The 11,461-nt window shown below is 51.2% G+C and overlaps 1 protein-coding gene across 1 annotated transcript; it reads left to right on the top strand.

Annotated features, from left to right (window-relative positions):
- Positions 1 to 1,834: 1,834 nt before the first annotated feature.
- Apln (apelin) lies at positions 1,835 to 10,840 on the top strand. Its single transcript, XM_036175411.1, has 3 exons — positions 1,835 to 2,206; positions 8,010 to 8,181; positions 8,828 to 10,840. The coding sequence occupies exons 1-2, from the start codon at positions 2,140 to 2,142 to the stop codon at positions 8,174 to 8,176; spliced, it is 234 nt and encodes a 77-aa protein (XP_036031304.1). The 5' UTR covers positions 1,835 to 2,139; the 3' UTR covers positions 8,177 to 8,181; positions 8,828 to 10,840.
- The last annotated feature ends 621 nt before the right edge of the window (positions 10,841 to 11,461 follow it).

Genomic DNA, 11,461 nt, shown 5'->3' with positions numbered 1-11,461 from the left:
AAATATGAAAGTTTCTATTAGGCTTTGAGGGGCACCTATTTGGGCATGCACAGGCTTGCTCACTCAAGAAATGGGGCAGTAAGTTTCCTAAAAAAAAAAACAAAAACAAAAAACCAAAAGACTCTGTAAGGTCTTATTCCCAATTTGTACAGTGCCTTCAGACACATGATTTCATTTGTTCCTATAGCACCCTGAAGTGGGGAGAGCAGAGATTATCCTTACCAGAAGATCCAGTAAGTTTGCGTAAGGGCAGCAATGGCCTACAGCAGATATGTCTAGAGGACAGTGTTTCTTCCTGGTGCCTCTCCTCCTCAACGTGTCCAGTTGGATCACAAGCCATTATCAAGAACCCTGTCTTCCCCACATCCGACTGATCCCACTCCCTTGATTTCCTTGAATAGTTTACTCATATATTCCAAATCATATCTTCAGAAGCACCAGCTATCTCCGAGGCACTGTTCTGGTCTAGAGCTGCATTTATAAGGAAGACAAAGGTCATTTTGTTGTGGACAGTTTTGGCAAAAGGAGACTGACAAAGTGTACGCCTTAGAATTTTGGAACATTTCAAAGACATTTCATAGTATATACCATGGATTTTCGCATCCTCTGTGGTTCATAGAGACATACATTTGTATGTACATTCGGAACAAACTGCCTGGCTCGATGCAAGGTGGAAACACCTTTTGATTCAGTCTTTTAACATGTGTTGAGTGCCACCTATGTGCAGAGAATGATATTGGGGAGTTTGGAGAGATGCAGAAGATTGGGACCATAGGGTCCTGTCTTAGGGGATTCCCAGTCTGAAGAAAGAAGAGGTGCATTTCTTTGGGAACCCCCAGGTTGTAAAAGAAGCTGTGAGTCCAGAGTAGAAAGACAAACGACCCCAGGGCCCTCTTATAATGGGGAATCCCAGTTGAATGTTAAAGAAATCCAGCTGAGTTTGGAAGGAGCTGGGAGGCCCCTCCCCACAATGAAACAAAACTAGGTAGCGGACAGGACAGTTCCAAGTAACAAGAACGGGAACATGGCAGAACCTGCAGAATGTCTCCCAACAGTGAACCAGGAGGCAGCATCTCCACGGGGGTACAGAGACAGAAGGACGCCTTTAGATTCGGTGGGATTTTGAGGTTTTGCTGCGCGCATGAAGAGCTCACTCACGGGGCCAGTCTAGGTAGAGGGTACTCGCTAGGAGACAGCAGGAGAAATAAGGTAGGCAATCACCTCCAATTTAATTCAGTTGAAGACGCAGAGGAGAAAGGAGGCGAAGTCAGGGAAGATCTTGAGTAAATCGCCTACTTGAGAATACAGAGCGACAAGGGGAAAAAAAGAACATGATCAGGGTCAGAAATGGATTGGGGTGTTGTGGGGATCCCAAATAGGGTCCTCCTCCAAATGCCCAGGTATCCTGACAGCTCTTAAGGAAACCAGGTGAGAAAGGGTTAAATGTGCCCCTCCATTGATCCAAATGCTTCCTGTGTTTGAAATCTTTCAGGTCCCTACAAACTCTCTGGACCCCGGGCAGGCAGGCATTGTCCGGGGACCGGTTGTGGGTTGTCCGGAGCAGTCGCTCAGCCTTTGTTGTGGGGCCACCTCGGGGTTCCCTCTCGCGTCCTGGATAGGGCTGCAGCGTGCGGGCCGGGAGGGGGGCGGTGCGGGAGGCTCGCTCCCTCTCCCTCTTCCTGCTCTCCCTCCCCCCCCCCAACCCCCAGCCCTCCCGATGACCACATGACCAAGTGGGCTCGCGGCCAAACCACAAGCTACAAAATGCAGCCCCCGAAGTGAGCCGGGAAGCATTCTCTCCAGCAGCCTGGACCAACGTGTAGTTGCGAGTAGCGGAGCAAGCACAGCGAGCCACTCGGAGAGTTTTTGCCGCTGTCCCAGAGCCACCCAGGCCGGCTTCGCGGCGCTACCCCGCGGAGGCAGAGGAGGCTGCTGCAGAGCAGAGGCGGCGGCGGCGAGCAGGCGTGGGGCCAGCAGCGAGCGGCACTGCTGGGGAGCGCACCCTGCCGTGGTCCGGGAGCCACGCGAACTCCGTGCCCGCGCGCGCCAGCCCCGGCTCGCGCCTTTCTCAGCGTCCCGGGTGCCCGGCCTCTCCGCCCAGCTTCGGCTCTTCAGGGCCGCTGCAGACCGAGTTGCAGCATGAATCTGCGACTCTGCGTGCAGGCGCTGCTGCTGCTCTGGCTCTCCTTGACTTCTGTGTGTGGAGGTGAGTGCTTGCCCTCCCGCTAGAGCTTCCTCCGGGGCTCTCTGGAGCTGCAGCTTGCGCTCTTCTCCCTCTCTGCCCCACTCGCGCTCTTCCCGCCTCCCCTCCCTGGAAGTCCGGCGCGAGTCTTGCAGGAGCAGCCACGCGCCAGCCACACTGGGAGGCCGATTGACAGGGCATCCGAGGCCAGGGGGCGACAGGCTATGTAGTTACTGCTTCATCATCGGACCGTGCGGGGGTCGCTATTATCTCGTACATCACCACTTGGCCCCTCCTGAATGCCCTTCGCAGTTTAAGGCGATGAGGGCTACAGACTTGCACCCTGTGTCCTGCACCCTGAACCCCACGTGGTCCCGGGGAGAAGGATGGGGGCATGTCCAGCTCCCCTCGTGGATCAGTGGAGGCGACTGACCTGAGCTGAGTGGTCAGCGCTCCACGTTGAAGGTCTCTGGGTCTTGGAGTTCAGGGGCTGCTGGCAAGTTCAGGGGCTCAAGCGGCTGGGGATGATGTGCCAACGTGTAGACGTGACACTTGTTGCATAGTCAGGAGCACGCTGCGGGGGCGGGGGCGACCGCAGTGGCTAGCGGATCCCAGCTGTTGCTCCTTCCAGCCCCTGTGTAAGCAGAGGCAGCCTACTTAGGCAGATCTGGACTGGACAGGGTCAGGCTGGTCTCCTCCTGTACTCCCAAGGTCCTGGGTGATCTTGTTCCCTGCTCCATTGCGGGACACCTGGCCCATAGACTCCATCTCTCCAGAGACTTGCTTCTTCTATATTCTGGCTTCATCCTCCACTCTTGCCCCAGGTATAACTTTGGTCATCGCACCCCCCTCCAGGTACCAAACCAGCAAACACAGGTACTCCATGCAACTCAGGGAAGGGGATTCCCTTCACTTCCACCTGGACCAACCCTCCACCTGGAAATTCTTGGCACTGGAACTCCCTTGCCTACTTTAGGTCTTCAGTGTCCCAGGAGCCCCTGCCCAGGCTGCCTGTCCTCTGTGCGTCAGAGCTTCCTGAAGCTGCCAGCTCCCACCTTCAGCTGCCCCAGTCCTGTGATCTGGCTGTCACTGCAGCCTGCCTGGCACAGCAGAAAGGGAAGGTCAAGACCAGGTGGACAGTTGCCAGTGCCAGGGCTGGAGTCACAGGGAAGTGAGAGTGGAGAGAGAGAGAGAGAGAGAGAGAGAGAGAGAGAGAGAGAGAGAGAGCGAGCAGGACAGTGGGCTTTCCTACAGGAAGAACCCAGGAACTTACTTAGTTTGAACCCCTCCAGAACAGGAGGATGGCCCGCTGCCCGGGAGCCTCTGGGGTCCTGGCCAACTCTGCCTGCCTCTCTTTGTAGCCACCTCCTTTCTGTGTTTTGTTCTTGGCATTGCCATGTGCTCAGTATATTGTCAGGCTTCTCAGGAAAGCACATTGGTCTGGTTGATGTCTCCTGCCTCTAGGTAGTTGTCCAGTGGTCTCCTACAAGACCCTAGCACCAGGCAGCCTCCTCCTTGGGGAGAAGGGTGCAGACTTTCTCCCCAGCAACTCCTGCCAGTCAGGCAATGGCAGGAAGGTATGAATAAAGATACCACAGCAGCCTGGCCCTCCATCCTGGAGCTTACACAGCCAACATGGTTGGCAAGACAACCACACCTTCATAGTTTGACTTCAGGCAAATAGTCCGAGGTGGTGCCTTTAGAGAACATGATTGGGTACAGAAAGGGTGCCCCAGAGGAGGCTGGACCACCTGGAGCTGCATACTACTTCCCCAGAGGGTAAGAGGATGGTATAAGGGAGACTTAGATTAGGAGAGATACTCTGAGTCCTTCGGGGTCCAGCTGTTGAGGTATTACTAGTGACCTGATTTCAAGGAAGTTAAGCAGGCTGCTGGAACACCTTGGGTTTCTGGTCCAGACCCTGAAACTTCTAGCTCTGTCTCCTCCTTTTACATTGTCTTTTGCACACCCTAATGTGGGTATAAGCATCACCCTTACATTTTATTTAAGACTAGCATTGGTGATTTCTAAAAATCCCACTATTTTCCCACCTCTTGACAACTCCCCAAGCCAAGGAGGGCACCTTCTTGGAGGTAGCCAGCAGCCAGAGCTTCAGGTATGTGCATTCTTCTCCTGTGTCCTGGTCTAGAAAGTAGAGTCCTTAGCACAGACTTGCACGAACTCTCCACAGCTAGAATCCCCAAAGTTTCAGGCTCAAAAACCATGCTTCCTCTTCTCTTCCGCTTTCTATTCTGACTTGGAATGTTCACCTGCCTTCTCCCCTCCTCCAACTACACAGACTCCTCACTGCCTCCTGACCTGGGATACACTTTGCTCTTCTGAGTCTGAGAGTTTCCGAGTCCTGGCCAAGTGTCCCTTGGTCTCTGAGCACCGCTTTCTCTCTTTCTCCTCCCCCTTGGCAGCTTCTACTCCAGCGTGCAGTGTAAGGACAGCTTACTGTACCCTCCCACTGTGGAGGATATTGCCGCCACTCCAGCCCCAGTTCTAAACTCTAGGTAGGCATCCTTGTAACCTGAGCCAGGCCTGTCAGCAGTGAAGTCCTAAGGCTAGTCAAGTGAAGGGCTGGCTTTCCAGAGCCTGATCCAGACAAGCAAAGGTGGCACTGGAAGACAGCACAGTCTCAGAGAAGGTGGATGTGCAGGCAAAGAAGAGTGTCTCATATCTCAGAGACACAAGCATTACTCCAGAGCAGTGGACAGAGCGCGTCACTGGTGGAATCTCTACCAGAGCCTAGGGGTGGGTTTTTAAAGCAGTCACTATGCAGACCAGACCCTGAACAAGAAGAGAGCTGCACCATTCCTGCTGAGGTCGGCATGTTCCTGAAAAGTTTCACAGACTCCTTTTCGTGTCTCAGCAGGGTTGCAGTTCAGGTTGCATGAAAATCGAATCCTGTTCTTCCCCTGGCTGCAATTCCCAGCTTGGAAATGCTGTTGCCTCACTCCTATGAACAAGGGCTCCAATCCTCTTGGCTTGAGATTCTCTGGGAAATAGCTCCTGCTTCCTTTTAAGCAGAAAATGAGTTGGAAGAGCATATTGAAGTGTATTGGGGTATTCCCCGTCTCTAAAGGGGAATGCATTTTGTACAGCCAGGACCTCTGCAGTGATGAGAATCAACGGCCTCTAATTTGTTCTTTCACACAGGACAAAGCCGGGGTTTCAGGTATCAGCTTATCTGACTAGACTCTGCAGCAAAAGTAGGAAATGAGTGGGTGATGGGATCGGAGTGCAGGAGGAGCCCACAGACTTCCTGTGATGGGGAGGACAATGAGCTCCAACCCAATAGTATGGAAGAGGCCAAGTGGCTTCTGGGGTGGCCACTTTCCCAGGCCTGGCTGAGCTCAGGGTGGATCTTCTCTGCAGGTCTAGAGTCTAGACATCTTCCTGGCCTGAGTCCGAGCCACTCTCAGCATGCTGCTCATCCTGGCTCTCGACTTCCCTTCCTATAGGGCCCTTCCCCCAGTCTTCTCTGACTGTCATAGACACTTACAGTCTGAGGCCATGAAGACATGGTGGTGTGTGTGTGTGTGTGTGTGTGTGTGTGTGTGTGTGTGTGTGTGTGTGTGAGAGAGAGAGAGAGAGAGAGAGAGAGAGAGAGAGAGAGAGAGAGATACTTTCTCCTTCCCGGCACTATCCATACCTATTTAACCCATGCTTGCTATACCTCTAGGATACAATGGCCTGGACCGTTGTTCCAAATCCAGTAGTTGAAGGCATGGGCATGAGAACCAAGGTCTCACTTATTTCATGCCCCTAGGGTCCTTCCCCTGTGTGTGGCCATGTGCTGGACACAGTCCTTATCATTCCCTGCCTCAAAAGTGTCTGTGGTTCTGACTTCTCATCAGCATCACTAAGAATCACCCTCAAGGCCCAGGGTAAGCTTTGAGATCCTAAAACTTAGGACATCGGGTAGATCAACTGATGGGGACCTAGCAGTGGTGCCCCCGAGCCCCTTCACAGATGGTAGCAGGAGGGCAGCTCTAGATGAGGGCAATGGAAGCAGTCCCTGACCCTCCTCATCATCATTCTTCTCTCTCCAATGCACTAACATTATTTCTTAATCTCAGATCTCATGAATCATAGGTTGAGAGGCTCACTTGACATTTTGACACACTTTAATCCTGAGCCCCGAAGTGTGGCAAGTCAACCTTTGTAAACCCCCGGGTCCTAATGGGCCTGGTGGTTTTTCCTGGACAAAAATGGAAGGGGTGTTGTAGGGATAGAGAAGGTGTGTGTGTGTGTGTGTGTGTGTGTGTGTGTGTGTGTGTGTGTTTTGGGGGGAGGTGTAGTGTTCTTGTCTGGCTCTGAATAGAGAGGAAGAACAGCAGGCCTAAAGTCTACTCAAAGAGGGCCACAAGGACAAATCCCGTCCACTTTTGGTCCAAGAGGATGCTAAATGCCTGGAAATTGTATGCAAACTGAGAAAGACTTATAAGAACTAAGGGGCCCAGGAAGAGTATGGGGATGTTGGAGGCAGGGAGGATTGTGGGAAGGAGGGGTAGCCAGCTGGATGCTATGTGGAAACTGAGCCAGCGGTGGGAATTCCTTGGTGGTGGGAATTCCTTAGGGGATGGCAATGAGACTCAGAGAACAGGGATATAGCTGAAGGCAAATCTGATGGTGAAGGAAACAGAGGCTGGTATTCATTATCATTGGCCTCAGGCACTACTGTGTTTCTGAAGGCCACTCCCATACTGGGCATTGCATAAGCATCCTACTCATCTGCCTATTGCCCAGAACCATCTCATTCCTGCACACTGTCTGCTTCTAGTGTCCAAGGGTGTCTCTGGGTACTAGCTCAGCATTCCTGGCTGGACTTTTGGTGTTGTGAGAGCTGGCAAATGTGCCTTCTCCCTCATCTTTCCCAAGAACATCCATGCACAACTTGGATTCCATTATGGCTCAGTGACATCAAATGACTTCTGCACTAAGCCAGATGTGGGCAGATGGAGACAGGAGCCTGGAAAGGTGTAACAGAAGCCAGGTGGAAAGAATTTGTATCACATTTTGAATAGGAGGTGTGATCTAGAATGGTAGATTGATGGAGTGGTGCCAACCCCAACAGTCTACCCCACTCCTGGTACATATGCATTCATTCACTTGTGCCATATTATTAGCCTCTAAATCTGGTCACAGGCTGAACAGAACCCAGTGCAAAGCAGGATGAGTCAACTATATCCCAGCCACATCCACAAGGAAGCCTCAGGAGCAAGGAAAAGCCTCACAGATCCCTAACTATGGATGAGGTGTCCAGGAAGGACAGATGAGATCTTTAGCACACAGAAGTGGGTCACCCCTGCCTATCCAAGGATGTAAGCATAGGGAGTCATGCATTTGGTGTTTGCTTTAAAATATTGCAGCCAAGAAAAAAAAGGAATATGATTCCATTCAATAAAGGTGATATCTGGGCATGGGTCCATGAAGGAGCATCATTGTGATGTTGTATGTCTGAAATGTTTGAAGTACACCAGCTTCACGGGTGCCATAGGGATCATTGTCTGAGCACCCCAGCCAAGTATAGGCTTGATGCTGTAGAGTGCACCCCTAATCACATTTCCAAAGGAAGAGCTTGTTTGTGCCTGTCAGGTACATGATATAACTGTCCAAAGAATATAAAATCAGTGACCTCAATGGAAAAACAAGTGGTTCTGCTTGCACTGTACAAATGGCACATCCTTTTATCAGGGTCAAAAGAAAATTATGAGGGGCGCCACCTTGTGGAGAAGTTGCACTATTCCTTGGACCGTGGCTTGCTTTGCTGTCTCCATCATCCATCTTCCTGGCTAACCGGATTCTCTCCTCTCCACAGTGCCACTGATGCTGCCTCCAGATGGGGAAGGGCTAGAAGAAGGCAACATGCGCTACCTGGTGCAGCCCAGAGCTTCGAGGACTGGACCAGGGCCCTGGCAGGGAGGCAGGAGGAAATTCCGCAGACAGCGCCCCCGTCTCTCCCATAAGGGCCCCATGCCTTTCTGAAACAGGTATTAGATCCCCTTGTCAGTTGGTAGCACTAAAGGGTATGGACAGCTTGCTATTGATGGACAGACACAACACAGCAGGGTCTCAGAGCTTCCTGGGAGCTAGTAAAATGCTTATCTCACTCCTCTATTTTATAGAAGAGGAGACTGTGGCCCAAAGAAAGGCTTAGCACTTAGGGCCAATCTCCTGATTGCCTCCCAAGAGCTGACTTTTGTCTTCCTCCGCCCTTCTGCCTGGGATTAGACAGGCTGGTGCCATTGAGAAGTTCTGGAAGTCTTAGCAGGCTTTGGCTGGAGAGGTGTGTGGAGGACATGCCTACAAACATCCAGTATGCACACTTACCAGGGCCAGGGGTGAATGGGAAGACAGCAGAGAGCCTCGGGACTGTCAGGCAGGGGACAGGAGAGCTTGGGTGGTAGTGTCCAGAGCTGTGAGAAGCAGAGACGAGTGAAAGGTGGCCAGAGAGAGCAGGGCCCCTGAGGCCTGGCCTGCTTCCCCTCCCACTGCAGCCGGAAACAAGGGGGGTCAACTTGGTGTCTTGGGAGTAGGGGTGGAGTGGGCATGACTTCTGTTTCCTCTCTTTTCCTAGGGGGTTCCCTTGACCTAGTATATGTCTGTGACTTCTCTCTGGTCATTTTGTCTCCTTAGGATTGAAAGGCTCTCCAAGTGCTCGCCCGTCTGGTGCCGTTCTCTCTACTCCACAGATTCGTTCTGTTCTCTGGAACTTTCACGTCTTGCACCTGTTCTAGCTGCTGATGGTCCCAGCTCTTCTCACCCACCAAGTTCCTCTAGTGGCATGGTCCTGCTCCTCATTTGGATGACTCAGTTTCTCTCACAAGGATCCATTTGGCCCATCTTCCTGGCCACTCCTTGGACTGCCATTGGAGACCCACTTCTCCTCAGCCTGCTCCATGTTCTAGTCCCTATCCTTGGCCTTAGCCTTCACTTGGCCCTTCCCTCTTCTCATTATCTTGGGAACTGGACAGGAACACTCCCTTCTTCAAGGGATTCCTTCATTCCTTCCAAACACATTCACACTTTCTTATCAATTGGACTTCTCATGTAGAACGGAGTACAGAGATGTTCAATAAGAGACTTTGGTTGAGAGGGATTGGGTGTTGGGATCCAGAGAAGGCGCACTGGGGACACCGAAATGTGGGCATGGTGCAGGGCTGAGGAGAATAGCTGCCGGGGCCTCTTTCTCAGCTCTCTCTGGCCCTGTCAAGGAAGAGGCAAAGAAGAGGGGCCCGTGAAGAATTTGTCACCGTCTTCTCCCATCCTCATCCTCTGCTCTGTTGCAGCTAGTTCAGTCTCCAAGTCCCAAGGGGAGACTGCTGAGCCTGGGAGTAAAAGCAGGAGAGTTGTTTTTGCCAAATAAATAAATAAATAAATAAATAAAATAAAATAAAATAAAAATATAAATAAATAAAAACCACAGAAAGTCAGAGTCCAAAGGACCCTTGAAGATCACTTGCTTCCTTATGCAAAAGCTTGCACAAACAGAGGCCCTGGAGAGGGGAGTGACCTGCTCAGAGCCACTGCAGAGTCTCAATGGGGACCAGGTCTCCCCAACTCCCACTTTATGATATCCTTTTTCCTCTTGATGATGTCCTTTCAAAGTAAATGAAGTGCCTTCTGTTGGGTTTAGTGCAGAGGGTGGCTGGGAAGGACAGGGAGGGACAGGCAAGCCAGCTGTGAACTGCCCAGTGTGAGCATGGATCTTGCCCCTCGCAGCCCAGCCTGGAAGACCCCATAAGTGGTGACATATATACCACACAGGCCAGGTCCCAGCCACAAGCTCAGGCTCAGGCTACTTTAATTGGAGTTCTCAGGCACTGAATCTACCATTGAGCCTCTGACCCTGGTTATCATGATCCCCTATGTCGACTGGACCCTTGTTCTTGTGGATTTGGGGGACGTGTCAGAGGATGAGAAGGGGTAAGAAAGGAAGGAGAGAAGGAAAAAAGGAGGAGAGATGGGAGGATGTATAGGTGGGGTCTTTTGCAGCCCTTCCCTGAAGGGAGACCCTCATCTTTTACCTGAGCAGATGTTCTTCTCAGAGGGCTCCCAGGAGGGAGAAGAGACAAGACAGAAGCTTGATACTCACGTATTTGTAGGGCAGGGGGAGTCAGGACCCTCAAGGCCCATAGTAACCCCAAGATTGCCTATCCACCCCTCCCCAAAGCCTTTCCTTCCCATCTGCTGCTGCTAATGCTGTTGCTGCTGCTGCTGCTGCTACTACTGCTGCGCTTCAAAGCCCACCCTGGGGAGCTGGGCCAGGCATATCGTCCTCACCCCTTGGGCTTGAAGTGAGGGCTGCTTGGTGCCTCTTCTCCTGCTGGTACCCCTACCAGGGACCGGGCCTCCTTCCTCTTTGTGATTTCTGCGTCTCCTGCCTTACCAGCCTGGCGTGCCCAGCCACACAGGGAACAGGAGAGAAGAGGACGGCGGCTGAGAAAGAGGGGAGATAGCAAGAGAAGAGAGGGGTGAATGGGCCTGGTGGGCTGTCTTATTTAAAGTGGTTGTGTATGATTCTTATACTAATTTATATAAAGATATTAAGGCCTTTTGAGTTAAAAAACCTGTCCCCTTAACTGTTTGCTATGTTTGTAAAGGTTGTTCCATGTAAATACGTCTTTATAATAAAGAGTTAAAAGCTGACAATTTGCCCTTACTCTTTGAGGTCATATTCAGGAGGGACGTGCCTTTCCCCCAAGGGCCGTCCTTGTCCCCGTGCCCGCTGATTGCACGTGTAGGGAGGTAAGTGCTTGCATCCCAAATTGGTTCTAGGTCAACTGGCCTCAAACTGATTTGCCACAAGCTCACAAAAGGACTCTCTGTGTTTAAGGGCCAGTTCACGTAAACGTGAGCCCTTTTAAGTCCTTTAGCGTCCCTTCGAATGGCCCCATTTTTTGTTGTTGTTTTGTTTTTTCCAGAAGTAATTCATTTAAGGACATGCTGATCAAAGGTGGGATTTGTACTAAGTTTTTTGTATCCCTGGTGGGTGTCTACTGTTTTATCTGCTTTGGAATACTTTCAGAAGTTTTAAGCCAGGTTGCCTTTCTTGAAAAATGTTGTTTTCAGTCATAAATACATTTGGTAATGACTTTGTATGTATCATTTTATGTTTCACAAAGTGGAGTTGCTTGATGAATGAGATAGCCTGAAAAATAAAATGCAAGGAGTTCAGTCCAAGTCTGCCCCATCTGTCTTACTTTTGCATGCTTGTTGTCAAAATGTCAATATCTTGCAGAATAGACAGGAACATTGGGTACATGCTAA

The sequence above is a fragment of the Onychomys torridus genome, chromosome X, assembly GCF_903995425.1.
Source record: "Onychomys torridus chromosome X, mOncTor1.1, whole genome shotgun sequence".
Taxonomy (NCBI): Eukaryota; Metazoa; Chordata; class Mammalia; order Rodentia; family Cricetidae; genus Onychomys; species Onychomys torridus.
This window is presented reverse-complemented; position numbering and strand designations above follow the sequence as displayed.